A 21174-nucleotide genomic window follows, 5' to 3' on the forward strand; every position below is an offset into this window, starting at 1 on the left:
ATGGTAGATCTTTTAGGGATGAATTTGGGAGATGCAAATTTCCAACAGAAACTCCACAGCCTAAATGTTTACTCAAGAAAGAAAAAAAATATAGAGAGATTATATACTGATGTAGGATGGATGTGGGAACCTGCTAAGGAGGGCTTAGCCCTACCTGTGCACCACTCATGACTTGCCTTGAAGGCTAGCCTTCAATCCTATATTAAAATTACTGTTGCTACTTTTCATCTTAAGCATGTAAAAGCATTAGTAGTGGCCTAATAAAAAATTGGCCAACATTTGATTAAGAAATTCACTTTTATAAATTTAGCTAGTCACTTTTCAACAATACCAAATAACAAACTCACCAAATTTATCATTATTTTATAAAAATATTGATTATTTAGTCTATTTCCACTATATATGATCATGCAAACTCTAAAATTTCAATAAAGACAATCTCAATGCAAAGTCAACCTAAAAAGTGGAAGACAGTAGGGGAAAAGAAAAACTACAAAACATGCTTGGTCTAATTTCACGATTCAGAAAAACTAGAAAATGTTCATTAATGTATTGAAATGTTAAAAATAAATCATGCAATCGAAGGAATTTGTTGTGGCAATAAATATCAAGTAGCAAAAGCTTACCGAAAAAAGATCAGGGGTTCTTGAAAAAAGATTATGGGTTCTTGAAAAAAGAACCGAAAAAGCTTTAGGAGGTTGCAGCAATAGTGGTCAATATTTTGTTTCTCTAGGTGTAGTGCGCGAAGAAGATAGAGACGGGAAGATTATTTTATGGTCAAAATATTTGGGCTAACTATATTTGACTAGTGAAAATAAGATGGCTAAAATTAAAGTAGAATTATTGAGTATAATGTATGAGATTTTTAAGCAACTTAACTATAATTTGGCCAAAATTTGACTTTGATTAGGCCACTACTAATGCTCTTATACATGGCCATTAAGCCATGTGTTACATGCCTTTACGACATAGGACGAGGTCTGCCCAGGTGGACACCCCTCCATCTTACATCTTCCCTCTTTTTTTACCAATAATCATATGTTTGTTTTGATCCTTTGAATTTCATCATCGCATCAAACTTGATGAGGCTCCTGGGTTGTTTTTGGTCCTGCTAGCTGCTTCCGATGTCTTCTTTGTTTTTCCTGTGTGGTGCAAAAGTATTTATTTCTTTTTCTTATTTATTGTGTTTTATTTGCTTTTGTGTGCCGTATTATGTTATTTAATTTATTTGCTTATTGAGGTTGAGTTGGTGAAAGTTGTGTTTTGAGTTTTTGTATATTACAAGTTGGGTCCAATAAACAATTAGGAGAAATTTTATTGCACATATTTTGTAATAAAAATAATTTTATAATTTAATGTATTATATTAAGTCTTGTCAATTTATAAATTTATTTTATAAAATAACTTTATAGTTAGAATATTTAACTTTTGTTTATTTTAAATTTTTCTGTTGAATTAGTCCGTGTGTCCGCGTGCGTGTGGTTGGCTTCAATAAGTTTGTAGTTTGCATATTTGGTCAACAATTTATAGTCAATACTTTTCTGTCAATTTTCATGTACTGAATAAAAGCGTGTGAGATTTTTTTAACACAACATCTCTACTAAAGCACAACCTCCACACATCGCTGAGTCGCTGACATGTAATTTGTTTTTTATTTAAAAAAAATTAAACAAATAAGTCGTTTTGAGGTTTGGGGCAGAGCACTCTGCTCAACATGTTTGCAGTCCATGGCTCTTCCTTCTCAACTCTCCTGTCTTCCCCCCTTTCTCTCATCTATCCACTTCTACTCCTCCTCTGCAAATTCACTGCCAAAGGCGAATTCCTCTAAGATTCCAAGCTTCTCAAACTTCTTCTTTGGGACCTAAAGTCATGGTCATTAGAGAACGCGGCAAGAACGACAAGCTCACCAGAACTCTAGTATTTTTTTTCTCCATCTCTTTATCTCTATTTGCCTCACATTTTGAAGTTATTTTTTTTATTTTCTTGAGATTTCTTGAGTTTGCATTTCTTTTGAATTTTGCAATGGCCAATCGATGCTATGGATGAATCTACTAGTCTTGTTCTCCTTGTTTATTGAGAATAGTTTGTAGGTGTTATAAATTAACTTGTATGATCACCTTTAGTCGTCATAATAGCCGTCATTATTGACTATTCTTAGCCGTCATAATTGACCGCCCGTAATCATCATAATTAACCGTCCTTAGCCATCAATTATGACCATCCGTAGTTATCATAATTGACCGTCCTTAGTCGTCAATTATGACGGCCAAGACATCTTTTGTACTCCTATATATATAGGTATCCTTCAAGGTTTTCAATATTGAATCCTACACATTCTTTCATCTCTCTTTCCTTCTCTCTATTTGTCTTTGGCTCCCTCTCTCTTATCATTAGTTTTATAACACGTTATCAGCACAAAGTTCTGTTGATTATGAAGGTAGTGTTCTTCTACTTTAAGTAAGTTTTTCAATATATTATCCCCAAAGTGAGTGTTAAAGATTATATTCATTATTATTACTTAATAAAATTCTACGCTTATTCACATGGTTTACATCTCAGTTATATCTATAGTAAATTAAATTTTTCATAATTTACATTTCAGTTATATCTGAGGTCAATTTTTATTCACATAATTTATATACAAGTTTTATTTATTTTTTTATACTTGTTATGAAGTATTGATGATAAGATTCATCTTAGAATAGAAATGAAGCATCCCCGAAGGATCTATCTAAACCAATAATTTTATTGAGTATCTCATAATAAATGATCTATTGATTCTATGAGATAATTTAAGGGAGTGATACATGTACCAAAAGATCGAGATCCTCCCAAAAGCTCGTTATGATTAATGCACCTGAAGTTACATAATTGAAATTGTGTAGATAGAGAAAAGCCACTAAATAATATCTATTTAAAATGAATGCCTCAAATGTGCTCCTGAAGTAGCAATATCGAGTGTGAAAGTTTACAAGATATTATAAACTTATATCTTGTCTTCTAGTGGCTGAAAAAAATAATTAGTTTTTGTTAAGAAATCACTAGTCACGTCCTACTAGTTTCACATCATTTCCTGAAATGAATGATATTTGATTTATATCGTTCTCATAAGAGAATTGTGCATTTTTTCAAACAAACCAAGAGCTTGGACGTGGTAATGAATATCTTTATAGTACTTCTATGATTTCGAGCCATAAGCTCGTATTGAAAAAAACTACCAGTTTTATCTTTAAAATGATATTATACAACAATTGAATCAAATATTATGATGCATCAAAAGTGATATGATTCAAAATATTTGTATGTTTTTTCATGATTAACTTGATCATCCGAAATCAATTACGATAAGTCGAATAATTTTCATATGGACATCTATAAAAGAACCAGAAAATTCTTTTACTATAAAGTCTTCCCACCATGAGAGGAAAAAAAAATTTGCTGGAAGCAAATAAAATGAAATAATTTGACATTATCTTGATTATCATAAGTGAACTGGAAGTTCAGATGATAATTAATTTATGGATGTAATAAGATAAAAACATCTCATACTTTAGCTGCTAAAATTACAGCGATAATTGAAATTCTTGTAGGACAATTAAGAAATTTAGCAGTCTAATGAACATAAGACATGTATAAAAGTGTGTGAGACTTATTGATAGAAAAGATAAAGCATCATGAAAAAGAAAAGCACAAAGAAAAGAAATTGGTGCTCTTGAAGAGGTTGTATCCATAAAACAAGCAATAAGATCCATCCAAACTTTCTGTATAAAATTCTCTCATAATAAAATTCTTGAAGAGTATAATCCTCCTGAAGAATACCTTTACAAAAGGTTTTTCATGAAATATCTTCCCTTGAAGAGGGACAGATATCTAAAAATAACGAAATTTCGATACATTTCATGAGTATTGGAGAAATTCTGCATAGAAATAAAACTGTTGTCGACAACATATTTTCATATAAGATAGCACTTGACATTACCAAAAGTAATGAAGAAAGTGAGTCAAGAATCATCGATGAATACTGACATAAAAATATTGGCCAAAATTGAAAGAAACAATTCCTGCAAAATTGATATTACAAGTAAAATATGATACATATGGACTTATAGTCCAAACATGTAAGAGATGATGCTTGTTGAATATCAGTGGATATTTTTATAAAGGTAATGAAAATGTGATAAATAAATCACGAGTCGGTTTCTCGCATAAATAATATTGATATGCTTTTGAAGTTGATGAAATTATATTGAGATTTTTATTAGCTTAATAGTTACTAAGAGCTTGGATATGCATGATTAACTGTATATTTATATGGATCACTAGATATGAAATGCACGAAGCATATAGTCCTGAAGTACTTATTCTATCAAGTTTCAAAAATTCTTATATGATCTAAAACAATCTAAATGCATGCGGAACAATAAATTTTTCATATATTTTCAGTATTTATATTAACTTTTATTGTAATTTATATAGATGATTTAAATGTCATTGAAGTTTCAGAATAGCTCATAAAAACTGCACATATTTGAAATATAAATCAGAAACTCTTTCGGCTTCGAAGGGATGAATGAAATTATTAGTTCTGAAATACCATCTCTTAAATGCGATTAGTATTTTAGATTCATATTACGGTTTTGTAATAAATGTGTATTATTAAAAGAGAAATAAAATGGAGCAAATAGAATATCTACCAAAATATAGAAACACAATATAAATATTTGTGAAATATTATTTTATTATCTCGAAATAAAATTACAGAAATTTGAGGCTATTCACCTCATTCTTTAAACGATCTTGCTCTTCAAAAATTTGTATGGCATACCTATCTAATGGAGTAGACAATCGAAAATAAGAGTTAAACAAAGATTTTAAATTCCTATTTTCTTACTTTATTGCTCCTATCTTCATGTTGGATTTCAGAAAAAGTCGCTGAATGATAGAAATTTTCTCGTTAAGTTTGTCAACCGCACAAGTTTTGGATTATAGTCACTGAGAAAATGCAATAATGGTTGATGAGTATCGGGTACTAAGACTCACAAGCTTGTAGATAGCATCATTATCTGACTTATTAGTCAAATCATTATTATATTGCATTATAGCACATACGGTAGAAGTAGAAATAACTGGTGAACGAGGTGTAGAATACCTCATATACTGGTCACGAGAAGATTGCTGGGCCATTGCAGAGTAAGAATTCATAAAGAAATTGCAGAGTAAGAATACAGACTAATTACAGAAAAGTAAAGAAGATGGAATGCGAATGAAAATGAGCTGAATATTTCTTTTATAGAGAAAATTATGAAAGCAAGACAAAATTATATATATTGATAGAGGATATGCTAAACACAAATATCCTACAATTATTTACTAAGCCGTGAAATTAAAAGCAGCTTGCTCTTACTCTCTTAGAAGTTGGACTTTTTCAGATATACACAGCGATATTAAATGCAGCTTGCTCTTATTCTCTAAGTATTTGAACTTTTTCAAATATCTGTTGCTACTGATCCTGAAAATCACGAGCATACTGTTTTAGCATCTTATTCTCTTCCTTCAGTTTATTATTCTTACGACTCTTCGCAGAGAGCTTCTAACGTAATTAAGATATTTAATTATTGAGTTGGTTAACCTCATTCACTTTAGCTAATAACTTCTGAGACATAATTATAACAGAAGAAAAATATTGAACACTAAGGAATCTTGATTCTGAAACGACATCAGAATAAATCTTTACAGAAAGATGAATCTCTACTCCTATCACAAGAGTAACATCCTCAGGTGAGTAAAAGGAAGGACAAAGCATCTCTATTGCTTCACAGCATCTCTCGTGAAGCATCTCTCTACAAGAGACAAGAGATGTAGCATCATAACCCTACAGTGTCTGATAGCTACAGAAGAGCTGTAAAATCCTACGGTACTTATCTGGTCTAAAAAGGCGGCCACCATTTTTGTTGAATATGGAGGTTGGCGGCTTAATTTTGATGACTTCTCCACTAACTATGTTATTTACAAGAGCTCTAGAAAAGCACAACTCTAAAAAAGTAATGAATTTAATGTTAAAACTATCTTGAATCAATATGGTGAATTTGTTTACCAATATTACCGACTAAATCATTTAAAGAGTTAATACACAATATTGAGATACATCAACGAAAGGCTTTTCACTATAAAGTCTTGAAAAACTTTTATATAGACAAAACTCGTCCTTGTGAAGATAATGAAGAAATTCTTAGTCCTGAAGTACCTTATCTCAGTGTAATTGGAGCCCTGATATATCTTACAAATTGCAGTCAGTCTAATATTGCATTTTCAGTTAATTTACTTGTAAGATATAGTTTCACATCAACTCAAATACATTGAAATGGTATTAAACATGTCATTCGTTACCTTCAAGGTACAATTGATATGTGATTATTTTATCAATATAGATCAAGTCCACAATTAGTTGGATATACGGATGCAGTTTATCTTTCAGATCCACATAGAGAGATCATTGCAATTTATGAGAAAAAATATGAAATTGATGTTAAGCAAATACAATCAGTGATTATTTGGCAAATTTATTCACTAAAACATTATCAACTGCAACATTTGAGAAGATTGTGCAGAACATTAAAATGTGAAAACTTTAAAACCTATCATAATGCACTTTTCAGAGGGAGTAAATATTTTGAAGACTAGTGCTGATTGTACTCTTTTTTCTTCGCTAAGGTTTTTTCCTATTGGGTTTCCTTTATAAGGTTTTAATGAGGCAATCCTAAAGCGATTGGCGGTACACATGAACACTGTACTCTTTTTCCTTCGCTATTAGTTTTTTTTCTCACAGAATTTTTCCTTGGTAAGATTTTAACTAGATATATTCTTTATTTGTGATCATTCAAATTGAGAGTGTTATAAATCGGTTTGTATAACCATTTTTAGTCGTCATAATAACTGTCATTATTGACTATTTTTAAATGTCATAATTGACCACCCGTAATCGTTATAATTAACCGTCCTTAACCGTCAATTATTACCATTCATAACTATCATAACTAACTGTCCTCAGTCGTAAATTATGACGAAGGACTGTCAATTATACGACCAGTGCTTCCTTTATATTTCTATATATATAAAGAGGTATCTTTTAAAAATTTTAATATTAAATACTATACATTTTTTTATCTCTATTTTTTTTTTCTCTTTTTTATCTTTTGTTCCTTATCTCTTTTCATTAGCTTTATAACAATAGGCTTATATTTTGAGCTTGGCTTGTGTTTTAATTTTTTATTATAGGTTTCCGATTCTACGAGGGAAAAAGAACGCTGCACTCTCAACTATGTGCTCCTCTAGTTCGTACATTTTTGACTTTCTGATAAGAATTCTCAACATCTCAAATAGCGCGTGGAAGATAATCAAGCTTAGGAAGACGAGTGGTGAGGAGGGCTATGCAACGAAACAGTGTAAGAGAAACAAGTTTGGGGGGAGTTGTTTTTTGTTTTTTGTGTGGAGATTGTGCTACAGTGGAGAGGCCGTATAGCAAGACTGTTTCCGGACCCTACATGCAACATTTAACATAAAATAACGGTAGGCGATTGCGTGACGTCTGATGCAAAAGAGAGAAGACTAATTAAAAAAACATTTACGTACTCACTGACGTCAGTAATGTTGTGGGCCTAGTTCCTTCTTTGACTTGAAAGCTGAACTAACTGCATATAATATTGTTTGTACATCAATACATATATTGAGAAAGTTTATTGTGATATTTAAACTCAAATGAAATTCAAAACTGTACATTTACGAGGCAGGCTGAAAATTAATTAGCAGGCAAATTAAACTAGGCTGAAAATTAATTGTTGAAAAGTAGTTAACTAAAGTTATAAAAATAGATTTCTTAATTAAAACTTGATCAATCTTTAGCTAGACGAGTGCTAGTTTTCTAACACCTGCTCTCTCTCTAATATATAATATCTCAGAGACGTGCAATAATTGCAAGCATAAGATAGAGAAAACAAAAGGCGACCATGGAAGCCATCCTGCTTTACTCATCCTTCTCACTTCTCAGCTTACTCCTTGTTTTTGCTCTCAAGTTTTACTTCCAAACGAGAAGGCTCCAAAAAAACATACCACCCAGCCCACCTAATACTCTGCCTATCTTGGGTCATCTCCATCTCCTTAAAAAACCCCTCCACCGTACATTTCACCGCCTCTCGCAGAAATACGGCCAGGTTTTCTCTCTTCGCTTTGGTTCTCGCCTAGTGGTTGTAGTCTCCTCCCCATCCGCAGTCGAGGAATGTTTCACCAAGAACGACATCGTCTTAGCCAACCGCCCTGCTGCGACCGTAGGCAAGCACCTCGGCTACAACCACACCACCGTCGCAGCAGCCCCCTATGGCGATCACTGGCGCAATCTTCGTCGCATAAGCTCCCTCGAGATACTCTCGACTAACCGTCTCAACATGTTTTCGGGCATACGAAGGGACGAGATCAAGCGCTTGCTTCGAAAACTATCACATAACTCATGCAAAGATTTCGCCAAGGTGGAGCTGAAATCATTGTTCACGGAGCTCACATTTAACATCGTAATGAGAATGGTGGCGGGGAAGAGGTACTATGGGTACGGGGAGGACGTGAAGGACGAGGAAGAAGCGAGACAGTTTAGGGATATAATGAAAGAGGTAACAGCTAATGCAGGGGCATCAAATCCTGCAGAATTTGTGCCCTTGCTTAAATGGATCGATCTTGGGGGTTTGGAGAAGAGAATGAAGAGACTTGCTAAGAGGACCGATGCGTTCTTGCAGGGCCTTATCGATGAGAAGAGGCGTGAGGAGGAGCAGGGAAATACCATGGTTGACCATTTGCTTTCTCTGCAGAAATCACAGCCTGAATATTACACTGACCGGATTATCAAGGGGCTTATGCTGGTAAGTGCAGTGCATCCCTTTATTTTTTTTTTTTGGATGAATGCTATACAACATCCTACACCACACATTTTATATATTGAAATATTATTTTTTATTTTTTTATTTTTTATTTCATTTTATTCTTATTAAACTAATTAAATTATTTTATTTATCATCCATACAATACATATATATTATAGAAAAAATAAAAAAAATTAAAATAAATATGGTATGTGAAGTATGAGGATGACAAGAAGAATTTTTCTTCAAGTATGAATATTTTTTTTGTTTAGTAGTGGAGAAAGTAGATAGTAGACTTGCTATTCTTATCTACAGTTTCTTTGGTCCCGACAATTGTTTTTAGCACCTCGTTTATTTTCATAATTTTTTTTTATTTTCTCTTATTATTATAATTGTTTTAATTTTTTATATAAAATAAAATAAATAATTTATTTTTTTAAATCTTAAATAAAAATAATATTAAAAATATATATTTTAGTAATATTTTATTTAAATTTTAACTTTTATATCAAGTAATTTTATCTCATCTTATTTCATCTATAAAAATAAATAAGGTTATTTAGTAATTAAGAAAATATTTTTTAATGATATTGCAATATTTAAAAAAAATATATTTAAAGATATAAAAAAATAAATTCAAAAAATAAAAAATATAATTTTCTACTTATTGAGACCCGTCTCGTGCTACTGCTTAGTAGATAAACCTAACAAGAAAACTACGCACCTTGCCACCATCCCAAAATAAAAAATAAGTGTCATGAGAATTATAATTTACAATAGTCAATCGCAGTCTTGTACTAAATTTATTGAACAGTGATTTAATATGAAATTTGAGCACCTCATAATAGTGATGGATAGGGGCAATTTGCAAAGGTGCATGAGAGTGTGTTTGGTTATTCTCAAGATTTAAACCTTATCCATAAAATATTTTTCTATTTAAAATTTTTCTATCTACTTTTATTTAAACACAAAAATTCATATAATTTTTTTTTACCAATTATATAAATATATGTTAAAAAATATATATTTAAACAACTTTTTATTTTATTTTATCGTCTTCACAAATTTGATATAATATTTATTTAAAAAATACTTTTATTCAATATCCTTTCTATTCTTTCTAAAATTTAATAAAATATCTTTATTCAAATTATTTTATAATTATTATTCACAAAATTTTGAATAGAAGAAATTTTGGATGGAAAATGGAGTAGATATAGTTGTTGGATAGAAGAAAGTTTGGCAAAAGAATATAATTGGATGAAAAATATAATAGATAGGCTTGTTAGATAAAAGAAAGTTTGGCGAAAAAAGATTATTGAATGGAAAATGGAGTAGATATGGTTGTTTGATAGAAAAAAGTTTGGTACAAGAAGATGGTTGGATGAAAAATTTAGTAGATATGATTGCAGTCTCTCTTTAGACAGGTGAATGCTGCAAGGGGACTTTATTGGAGACCACTAATAAGGGGAGACATAAGCTAAGTACATTAAATATGATTAAACCTGGCCACATCGAAATGTCTATACCCTTTACAGAATACCCAATCTGGAGAGCAGATTTCATCTCTTCTCCTTTTCATAAATCCAACCGCACGATTTACCAGAATTGAAATCTCCTACTCCAGAATGGCGAACTCAGATCGGCAACCCATACCGTCGCACCCACAATTGGGTTATTGATAATCGGGTTCCCTGTCTGTGTTAAATCTCTAGTTGTTGTTGTTAATTCAAAGAAGTTGAAAGGTTGGATATGCGTTTTTGTTCTAGACAATCTATTGTTTCCTCAGAAATTTCTCTGAACCAAGAAGCTTATTTGAATGATGAATGAATCATTGGAAGCAAAAAGAAAGAAACTACACCTCATTTTCAAAAGCGAACAATCTTAAGTTTGGTTTTCTCTTCTCTTCCTTCATATCCATCGCAACCAAACTACAGAAAGACTATTGGTTTAACTTGACTTGGTTGATTTTTCGCAAATCTTTGGTCTTATAGGAGGGAGAGGGAACTTACAACAATGTGTATGTGTATAAAGCTCGAGATAGAGACACCAAAAAGATTGTTGCTCTAAAGAAAGTCTGTTTTGACACATTTGAACTTGAAAGTGTTAAATTCATGGTGCGAGATAATGTGATAGGGTCCTTGGTCAAGACCCTAGACACCAAGCTGTCGCGCCCCTCCTTGTGCCTTGATGACCGACGTGATATACCACTTGCTTGACTAAGATGGCTATGGTCAGTACTTCGTCCCTATTGATCAACTCCTGCTTCACTTTATTATTGCTGATTAAGCCATTTTCATAGCTAACCAAGAGTAGTGGTGGCCTGCCATTTACCACTTCAAAATGGCTTTTGTCAATGGAAAAGTGGTAAGAGGTGTTATCCCAAAATTCTACTCATGGAAGATAATCTGCCCATCTCATTTGCTCCCATGACAGAAGCATCGCAAATATTGTTCCATGTCCTATTGACCATTTCGGATTGGCCATCCATTTGTGGGTGATAAGAGGAACTCATCTTGAGCTGGCTGTCTTGCAATTCAAAGAGCTGCCTCCAAAATGAACTCATAAAGACCTTGTCCCGATTTGACATTATTGTCCTTGGAAACCCATGCAACTTGGCAACGTTATTAACAAATGCTTTAGCCACAAACTTGGCCGTATAAGGGTGATACAGAGGAATGAAGTGGGCGTACTTGCTTAGATTGTCTAGTACCACCAGGATCACTTCATGTCCCCCGCTAATGGGTAGGCCTTTTATAAAGTCCATTACCAAGTCCTTCCAAATTCTATTTGGAATTGGCAATGGTTGGAGAAGTCTCGCTTCTGACCTTGTGTCGTACATGGCATTTTGACAGATATCAGACCCGACCACAAGTCTCTTGACATCACTCTTGATTCCTTCCCAATAGAAGAAATGCTTCAGTTGGATGTATGTTCTCAATCATCTTGAGTGGCCACCTTCTTTATTAGTTATGAAAATGATCTAGAATCTCTTTTATGGCACATAGACATAGTTCTTGTAGAAGATGAGACCATCTCTTACCTTGTAGTTTACACCCCCTTGCCCTTGGGCATCCAAGAGCTCAATAATCTCAAGTGACTTTGCTTCCAATTGAGTAGCCTCTCTGATCTTGTCCCATACTCGCCATTCTATCCTACTCAATGCCAAATTTGATGACTGCTCGTCATCACTGACTATCTCAAGTAGTTGGCTGCCTTCCCTTCGGCTTAAGGCATCAGCCACCTTATTTTCCTTCCCCAGTTGATAGACTATGTCGTACTCAAAGCCTAACAACTTGACAGCAAACTTCTATTGTTCAGGGGTGACTATTTTCTGCTAGAATAGATGCCTTAAGGCTTGCTGGTCTGTGATGATGGTAAACTTGCACCCTAAGAGATATGAGCTCCACATCTTGACAGCATGTACAACTGCCAATAGCTCCTGGGCACAGGTACTCCATGCTTTCTTCATAGGCCCCAATGCCTTAGAGATGAAGGCTAAAGGCCTTCAGTCTTGCACCAATACAGCTCGATACCTTCATTGCTTGCATATGTGAAAATTTCAAACGGCTTTTCAAAGTTGGGTAGTGCCAACATAGGTGTCTTGGTCATGGCTCGTTTCAATTCTTCAAAGGCTTCCCTAGCCTCAGTTGTCCAATCAAAACCATCCTTCTTGAGCATTGTTGTGAGTGGCTTGGCTATGAGACCATAGCCCTTGACAAACCATCTGTAATATCCCGTGAGCCCCAAGAATCCCCTCAAGGCCGAGATGTCCTTTGGTAGATGCCAATCCACCATGGCCTCTATCTTCTCGTGATCAACTTTGGCACCATCTCCTGAAATGAAGGAGACTAAGTACTCTTAACTCCTTCTCCATAAAGGCATACTTGGTGGCCTTAATGAAAAAATGATGCTCCTCCATAATTGTTAGCACATTTTCCAATTGTTGCTTATATTCTTCAATGGTCTTAAAATAGACCAAGATGTCATCGAAGAAGACAAGCACAAACTTTTGAAATAATGGCTTGAAAATGCTATTCATTGCGGCTTAAAAAGTTGATGGTGCATTGTATAAGCCAAAAGGCATCACCAGGTATTCATAATGACCTGAGTGAGTCATAAAGGTTGTCTTATGGATGTCTTCCCCATTCATCTGAATCTAATGGTAGCCGACCCTCAAATCCAACTTGAAAAACATTGTGGCTCCATGCAGCTTGTCTAACATAGCTGTGGGAATTGGAAATTTATCTTTGACAGTAGCTTCATTCAAGGCCCTATAGTCGGTACAAAACCTCCATGTGCCATCCTTCTTCCTCACCGACAGCACCGATGAGGGGACTGATGCTAGGGCGGATAAGGCCACTCTTCAGCATTTGATCTACTTGCCGTTCAATTTATCTCTTCTAAAAGTGGGCATATATATAAGATGACACATTGATCATTTTTGCTTCATCCACTAGCCAAATGTGATGATCAAACTCCCTAAGAGGTGGGAGGTTAGTGGGCACATCAAGTACCCCCTGTGGGCTTCTAAAATTGGCCTGAGCTCCTCAGGCAGCAGCTCTAATTCATCGTGGGTGCTCTCCTGACTCTTGTTCTAGGCTTGCCTCAATACATCCTCTTTGGTCATTACTATGGCGAAGCAATGTGCCTCGCCTTTACATAGCTTCTCAAACATTATAGCCTCGCAAGACTTGATCTCCTTGCTAGCAATGACTGTCCAAAGGCGCTTTTTGGAGCCAAGCTTAAACTTCATTGTCATGTTGTGATAATCATGGACAACCTTGCCAAGGCTCTTCAGCCAAGCATTCCCCAAGACTATGTCAAGGCCGACCAAGGGTAGCACATACAAGTCTGCCATAATTTGGACCCCTTGCACATTTATCTTAACTTCTCGAATGAGGGCCTCACACTGGACTTTGTCACACCTTGCAACCTTCACTTTAAATGGTGGGATAGGGCTCGGCTTAAGACCAACCTTGCTAACAATGTTGGAATTAATAAAGTTGTGGGTGAAGCCGCTATCCACTAGCAATGTTATTTCATGCTTGCCCACCCATGCCATCAATCTCATGGACGTGGGTTTAGAAATGACAGCCATGGCATTCAATGATAGCTCTGCCTTCTCTAGTGTGTCACCAAATTCAGTTTCCATCTCTTGGCTAAATGCTTCCTTTCTGCCTTATGACTCATCATCACTCAACTCGTCTTCAAATATAAACAAGGCCTGATCTGCCTTGCACTTGTGACCTAGGCCCCATTTGTCTCCACACTTAAAGCACAGACCCTTCTTGATGCATTCCTACACTTTTTCATTGGATGACTTCTTGATCTCAGGTTTCAGTTTAGAGGTGATGGTTGATGTGTCCCTTCCCTTCCAAGAGACTTTGGTTTGCACAATCTTGAAAGACTTGCTCCCCATGTCTTTGGTTTGGCGCTGCTCACTAGCATGGCTCTCAAGAATTTTAGCCATCTTCATCACCTCAGGAAGCCTTGTAGGCTGTCTAAATTTGATTTCCTTAATAAGCCAAGGTTTCAAACCACCAATGAATGTGTTAATCAAAGCTTATTCGAACCAGCCCCTAACCATAATCTACAACTGCCTAAACTCCTCTATTTAATGCTGGACCTTGCCCTCTTGCTTTAGCTTGGCCAATTACCCATGGTGATTGACAACTAGTGATGACCCGAATTGACTGAGGAGCTCCTTCTCAAAGGCTGTCCACCCCAGACTTATGCGATCCTTATCATATTGGTCCCTTATCTAATGCCACCATTTTTCAGCCCTGCCTTTAAGGTAAAAGCAGGCTATTGACACCCTCTCATGGCGTAGGATATCATATGTATGAAAGTAGTAGTGGACCTTGTCCAACCACTCATAGGGATCACCGTCACTATACTTTGGAAAGTCAACCTTAGGCCGCTTAGGTCCTCGATCCTGATTTCGGTTTTCCCTTCGGTCTTCATGGTCTTCTCTCATAATGTGGCCCATGATAGCCACGGTCTGGCTGTCTTCTCCATACCCTTGGCTATTCATGCTGGTAGGGGTTCTCAAAACCTTGCTCGTGCTCAGACTTCTGCTACTCATGATGAATGCTAGCGCTCATAGCCTAATAGCTAGCCATTGGGTCCTATTTCTCGAAAGCTTCATTCGGGATCCACCTCTCATAATACCCTTGGCGGTTCTTTACACGGCCACCATGCCTCCAATCCTGCTTTAAGGCTACATGCATTGACTTTGTCACATTGGTTTCCTGCCCATCAACATATGCATCATCCTCATGAGGTGGTGTCCTAGGGTGGTTCTCTGCTAGTCTCCTCTCTAGCAGCTCCAATGTCGTATTCATATCTTTTCTTAAGCCTCCATGGCCATCTGATTATCTTTATTAGAATTCTCCATGGCCACACGTAGTTTGGCTAAGTTGTTGGTGACATCATCAATAATTGAAGTAATCTTGTTGGTGTGATCCTTTGGAATTTTCAGCCGGGCCCTAATAGAAATGCACGTAATCTCCTCTACGAACTGCCTCTCTTACATGTTTACTCTTGCAACTGTCTAACCTCTGTGTATCACGGTTGAGTGGCTTCCAAACTGTCCCACACGGTCGGCTTAGGCTTGCAAACTATCAATCTCAAATGGTGAAAGTGGGCTGATGGTGAAGGTTCGTCATTCCAACCTTGGGTCCTTCACCTTCAAGGATAACTGACCCCAACCTCAACCTGTGAATCTGACCTTGGGTTGCTCACGTTTTTGCATGGCAAATACTCTAAGCTTAGCTACTCCATCCTCTACTACAATCCTCGAACTTCACAATTTCACAACAACAAAAGAATGCAACAACGTTGGGATCCTCCATAGATCCCCCAACCAAAATCACAAAAGATGAGTGATGGGTTGCCTACCTTGTCAGAGAAGTGAGAACCTTTCTTGAACCTTCAAGCAACGTGTCTGCTCTCAATGAAAGCATCAATTTGGTGATAGGGTCCTCGGTCAAGACCCTAGACACCAAGCTGCCACACCCCTCCTTGTGCCTTGATGACCAACGTGATCTGCCACTTGCTTGACTATGATGACTTGAATGGTGTTGGTTGAACTAGTATGAGTATTGAAAGGGTGTTGTTGGGCCCAATGCTAGTGGTCGTGCGTGCGTGCGTGCATGCATGTGCAGCGGTTGAGTGGGTTAAAGCGGTTGAATGAGATCAGGTAGTTGAGTAGGATAAGGCGGTTAAGTGGGCTAAGCTGGCGGAGTAAAGCATACATGCCCCCTGATGGTGAAGCACACGTGACTATGGGCGGTTTTGTAGGTTGGCCGAATGGGTGGTTGAGCAGTTTATGGAGTAGGCGGTTAATCCCTACAAAGTAGGAAAGCGATCATGGCTAGACAGGTGGCTAAGGCTGGGCATGTGGCTTGGGTGGTTGGCAATAACTGCTAAGCTTGTCCCTGACCTTACTCCAGATTCGATTATGGAGGCCTAGTGCAGGCTGAACACCCTTCAATGGCAACTTGTGGCTACCTTATGCGTTGCCCCACCCGAGTAGTGTAAAATGATTAGCAAGTAAAGGCAAATGCAATGCAACAACAACAAACGACAATGATGAAATACCTCGAAAATGCATTAACATAGGGGAAACAAAGAGAACAATAGATTACTCTGATTCACGAATTGCACAGGGTTAGCCTTCTCTTTTGGCATTCATGAATTGCACCAAATGGAGTCTAAGTGACAGAGCACAAGAGTGTCTACAAGGGCTTACAAGCCAAATTTGTCCAAAATGTTCAAAGATAAAATATCCTAATGGCCAAGTGCCTTACTTATATTAGAATGCAAATAACCTGTTTACAAAGTGGATAATGGTTGCAGGATCCACGCCTCTTGGTTAAGGCCTCATGTCGTTGATGGGCCAATGTGTGGCCCAGGTTGTGTGGGATGGGCGCCTTTAGTGAGTTGCTAGGTTGGACCATGGTGGATTTAAGCGTGGCAGGCTGCTGCATAGCCCAGGCCAACGAGGCCTAGGCGTTGAACAACATGGCCCAAGCCGCGGGGTCTGGGCATTCGTCAGCATGGCCAAGGCCAAGGCGTTGAGCAACAAGGCCTTGGCCAGTGACATGCTAGCCTACGTGAGCCTACTGGGTAGCCATGCCATCAATTCCAATTTGGGTGGGCATGCATTGGCGCCTAGGCCATGCATGGGTGCATGTGTGCTGTGTTTGTGCATGGCCTATGCGTGCACGCTGCGCACGAGCACTAGGCGAACATACAGTCTGGCCTTGTGTTGAGCATGGTGTGACAACCTCGCTCGTCCACAAGTGCAAGTTGTGGGCACGCCAACTGTGCGTTGCCTGCTTGAGGGTGGTCGTGGCCTAGCATTCTCCAACGACTTAGTCTATAGGCAATCAAGTGATGCCAACAGTGCTCTCGATGTATTCTTTGGGCATGGCAGGGTGCTTGTCAAGGGATGGCCTGTGGCCTCCTACCTTGGGGTTTTGACATAATGATATTGCAGCAGCTCGATCATCCCAACATAATAAAACTGGAAGGATTAGCTACTTCAAGATTGCAATACAGTCTGTATCTGGTTTTCGATTTCATGCAGATAGATTTGGCAACAATCATCTCTCGTCCTTTGTGTGTGTGTGTGTGTGTGTGTGTGTGTGTGTGTGTGAGAGAGAGAGAGAGAGAGAGAGAGAGAGAGAGAGAGAGAGAGAGATGGTTGGGTCTCGAAAGATGACCCTTGATAATTTGATTTTCCTCTATAGTGCACCCCACCAAGTTGAACATATATCCCCTACGTGGCTCACATCCATTGGTTGACGTTGTTTGGAAAAACAATGAATGAACCTCTTTAAAGTTATTCTTGTATGATTGTTAGATAAAAGAAAGTTTGAAAAAAAAAAAAATGGTTGGATTGGAAAATGGAGTACATAGAGTTGTTGGGTAGAAGAAAATTTGGTAAAAAAAATATAGTTGGATGGGAAATATAGAAATTTGATTTGTAATTAAGACATTTATATAGAATTTAAGATGGATTTAATTAGATGTTTGTGGTTATTAGCATTAAGTGACAATTGAAAAAATATAATTTTTAACCCATAATTTAATTAGAATATGATTACTAATTAATATAGAATAGTAAACTATGATAAAATAAAATAAATTAATAATTTTAAAAAATTAAATATTTTTTTAATTATTAATTACTCATTACTATATAATGAATAAATAGATAATCCAATATAGAAATTTGATATGAATAGCCAAAGTCGAATTCATTTTATATTATTTTATTGATATATAATGAAAAAATTGTTATTATAATGTGAAGACTTATGTAAATGGAATAACCACAAATTAAATCCATCTTACATTCATAAAAAATATCATTTAATTTTGGTTAATCTATTGAGGATGATCTAATTAAGATAATTGCCGGCTCCGATATTCTTGTTGAAACTCCTTTAAGAATTTCAATCATTTATAAATCTTTATTCTTTGTCTTCTAACATAATATCAACTCGTTAAAAACAAATTATTAATTCGTTTTTACTTGTTTGTCAATCATTTGAGATAATTAAAATGGTTACATCAGTACTTTTAGCGATTGTTTTTGTTTATTTTTTGTTACCTTTATAATATATTGTAGTCATTGTTTTAACCATTTGAATGATTAATACCAAATAGGTCTTCTTAGCTGCGGGGACCGATACATCATCAGTGACATTAGAATGGGCAATGTCTTGTCTACTCAATCATCCTGAGGCATTGAAAAAGGCTAGGGCTGAATTGGATGGTCAGATTGGGCAAGAAAAATTAGTTAACGAATCAAGTGTCTCTCAATTATGCTACCTTCAAAATATAATCTCAGAGACTTTTCGGTTGTACCCTGCTGCACCGTTACTACTACCCCATGTGTCCTCCAAAGACTGTACCATTGAAGGATACGATGTGCCGAGCAACACAATAGTTTTGATCAATGCATGGGCCATACACAGAGACCCAAGTGTATGGGACAATGCAATTGATTTCAAGCCTGAGAGGTTTGGAAGTGGCAAAGCTGATGCGCACAAGCTGATGCCATTTGGATTGGGGAGGAGGGCTTGTCCTGGGGCGGGTCTTGCCCAGCGCATGGTGGGCTTGACTTTGGGATCATTGATTCAATGCTTCGAGTGGGAGAGGGTTAGCGAGGAGAAGATTGACATGACTGAGGGTCATGGGTTAACCATGCCCAAAGTTGTGGCACTGGAGGCCATGTGTAAAGCTCGTCCCATCATGAATAAGCTCATCTCTACATCTGAATTTGTAGATGTTATTTGATTTGAGCAATGTCATCTCGAGTTACTGGATGTATGTGATGGAGTCCCAGCATAAAGAGGGGTCTAGGTTATGAAGATAATGTAGGGGTCATAGTTGTCAGTAAGGGAGTAAATTTCCATTTTAGTAGTTATCAATAAAGGGATGAATACTCATGCCGTGTTATTACTAGTTGATGTTTTGCTTTAGAAGTCTAGTAGTAGTTATCATTAGAGTCCTAGTATATCTGCAGTTGTTGTTTGAGTCAGTTGTTTGGTCTATATAAGGTTCTAAGATGTACGAAAAATGTTACTTCTTGATCATTTAATGAAATTTACATATTGGAACCTAAGATGGAAGAAATCTGGTGAGATGCCAAAAGGCAGAAGTGTAGAAATTCTATTTTATTTACTGTGTTGTGAGGTCCTACGTCAGTACTTAACATCAACTTTTAAATTTTTTATCAATTCTACTTTTATCTCATATTCTCAACTCAGTACTCAAACCATACATTTATGCGTTTGAAACGAAAACTAGGAAGACAATGACTCCCGGAGGCTGAATTTATCATCCGTGTTTCGCCAAGCCATTTACAGGTGGTACCCATGATGATTGTATGCCCACTTGCCTGTGCACTTGCGTCCGACTATTAAAATTATTTTTTAAATGAGTATTATGTTATGAAATCATTAAAAAGAGAGAGGCATAACGTGTTATAAAACTTTCAAAAGAAGAGAGAAAGAGATGGAGCTCAGAGAGGTTATGAAACTTATATCTAAACTATGTAAATAAACATAGAATTTATCAAGTAATAATAATGAATATAATCATAAATATTCACCTCAGCAATTGTAAATAATATATTAAAAACTTACTTGAAGTTAAAGATTACTAACTTCATAATTTGTTTTTCAACTGAATCTCTTGTAGCTCTCTGAAGACTTTATCATGTGAAAGCTTTTTGCGTGTGTTATTAACTCCACTTTTTACTCAAAAGTTTTCAAGAAAAGTCTAACTTATCCAGTGCCTCAATAATCAGAACCTCGAGTAAACATGTAAGAAAGTCAAGAAAAATAGCAGCCCATGAAACTCAAATGTTTAGCACGAAATTGAAAAATAAGAATATAGCTTGCGAGGCATGGGTCCTGCTCGTTTTGGCACAAGCTCAAGTGGTGGCCATGTAGGTCTCCTTCTCTTTCATTATTTATTTTTTTTTTTTTCTTTGTTCATATGTTGCCGACAAGCCCCATGCCTTTTGACTTTTCTTCTCCTGTAGGAAAAACTAATATAAATTATTAGTTCAATATAATATGCCAACCACTCTCGAAAGCTAATGGAATTTATTAGTCAATTATGGCATGCTAAATCATTAAAAAAAATTTCCTGTCTTTGCTAGCTGGAGGCTTGAGCTAATAATGAAAGCACCGGTTCCTGAAAACCAACTCTCCGGTTCTTCTCTGCAGTGTTGTGCTCGTCGATGAACTTCACCAAGTCCAGGAACTCCTTAGACTGACCGAACCCATCTTGAGAACCCATGGTGAGGTCGCTGCTAATTGACGTGCATGGTGTAGAGATTTTGAGCTCAGCGTTTGGCTCTGGTGGAGGGTAATGACCACCAAATAACTCTGAAACTTTAATTTCTGAGTAGGCGTAGCTTTTGATCTGCCCATGGCTTCTCAAATCCTCATGATCTGAAGGACTTGCAATCTTGCAAAGGGTAGTGGGTATTTGATTTCTGAAGAAGACGGAATGGCAGGCAGCGTGCTAGTGGCTTAAGCTCGTGCTGATAACGTGTTATGAACTCAATGAAAAGAGAGAGTTTCAAGAGATTGAGAGAGAACGGGAAGATGAGATTCTCTTATTGATTTGTATATCATATAACATCAATATACCCATATATATAGAGTTACAAAAGAGACTATGCTTTTGACGACTAGCACTATGCATTTGACGGCTAGCTAACTATGCTTTTGACGACTAG

The 21174-nt window shown here is 36.5% G+C and overlaps 1 protein-coding gene across 2 annotated transcripts; it reads left to right on the forward strand.

Moving 5' to 3' along the window:
- The first annotated feature begins 7937 nt into the window (after positions 1-7937).
- On the forward strand, positions 7938-19545 carry LOC122309884 (cytochrome P450 81Q32-like). Of its 2 annotated transcripts, XM_043123642.1 has the most exons (3): positions 7938-8657; positions 8781-8903; positions 18585-19545. In XM_043123642.1, the coding sequence occupies exons 1-3, from the start codon at positions 8004-8006 to the stop codon at positions 19215-19217; spliced, it is 1410 nt and encodes a 469-aa protein (XP_042979576.1). In that variant the 5' UTR covers positions 7938-8003; the 3' UTR covers positions 19218-19545. The 2 variants fall into 2 exon arrangements, with proteins under 2 accessions (XP_042979576.1, XP_042979575.1); XM_043123641.1 differs by having other exon boundaries at positions 7940-8903.
- The last annotated feature ends 1629 nt before the right edge of the window (positions 19546-21174 follow it).

Source organism: Carya illinoinensis, chromosome 5 (assembly GCF_018687715.1).
Source record: "Carya illinoinensis cultivar Pawnee chromosome 5, C.illinoinensisPawnee_v1, whole genome shotgun sequence".
Taxonomy (NCBI): domain Eukaryota; kingdom Viridiplantae; phylum Streptophyta; class Magnoliopsida; order Fagales; family Juglandaceae; genus Carya; species Carya illinoinensis.

Coding starts and splice junctions, on each gene's coding strand:
- LOC122309884 (XM_043123641.1), top strand. CDS start 8,004: ATGGAAGCCATCCTGCTTTACTCATCCTTCTCACTTCTCAGCTTACTC. Junction 8,904..18,584: donor TTATCAAGGGGCTTATGCTG/GTAAGTGCAGTG, acceptor AATACCAAATAG/GTCTTCTTAGCTGCGGGGAC.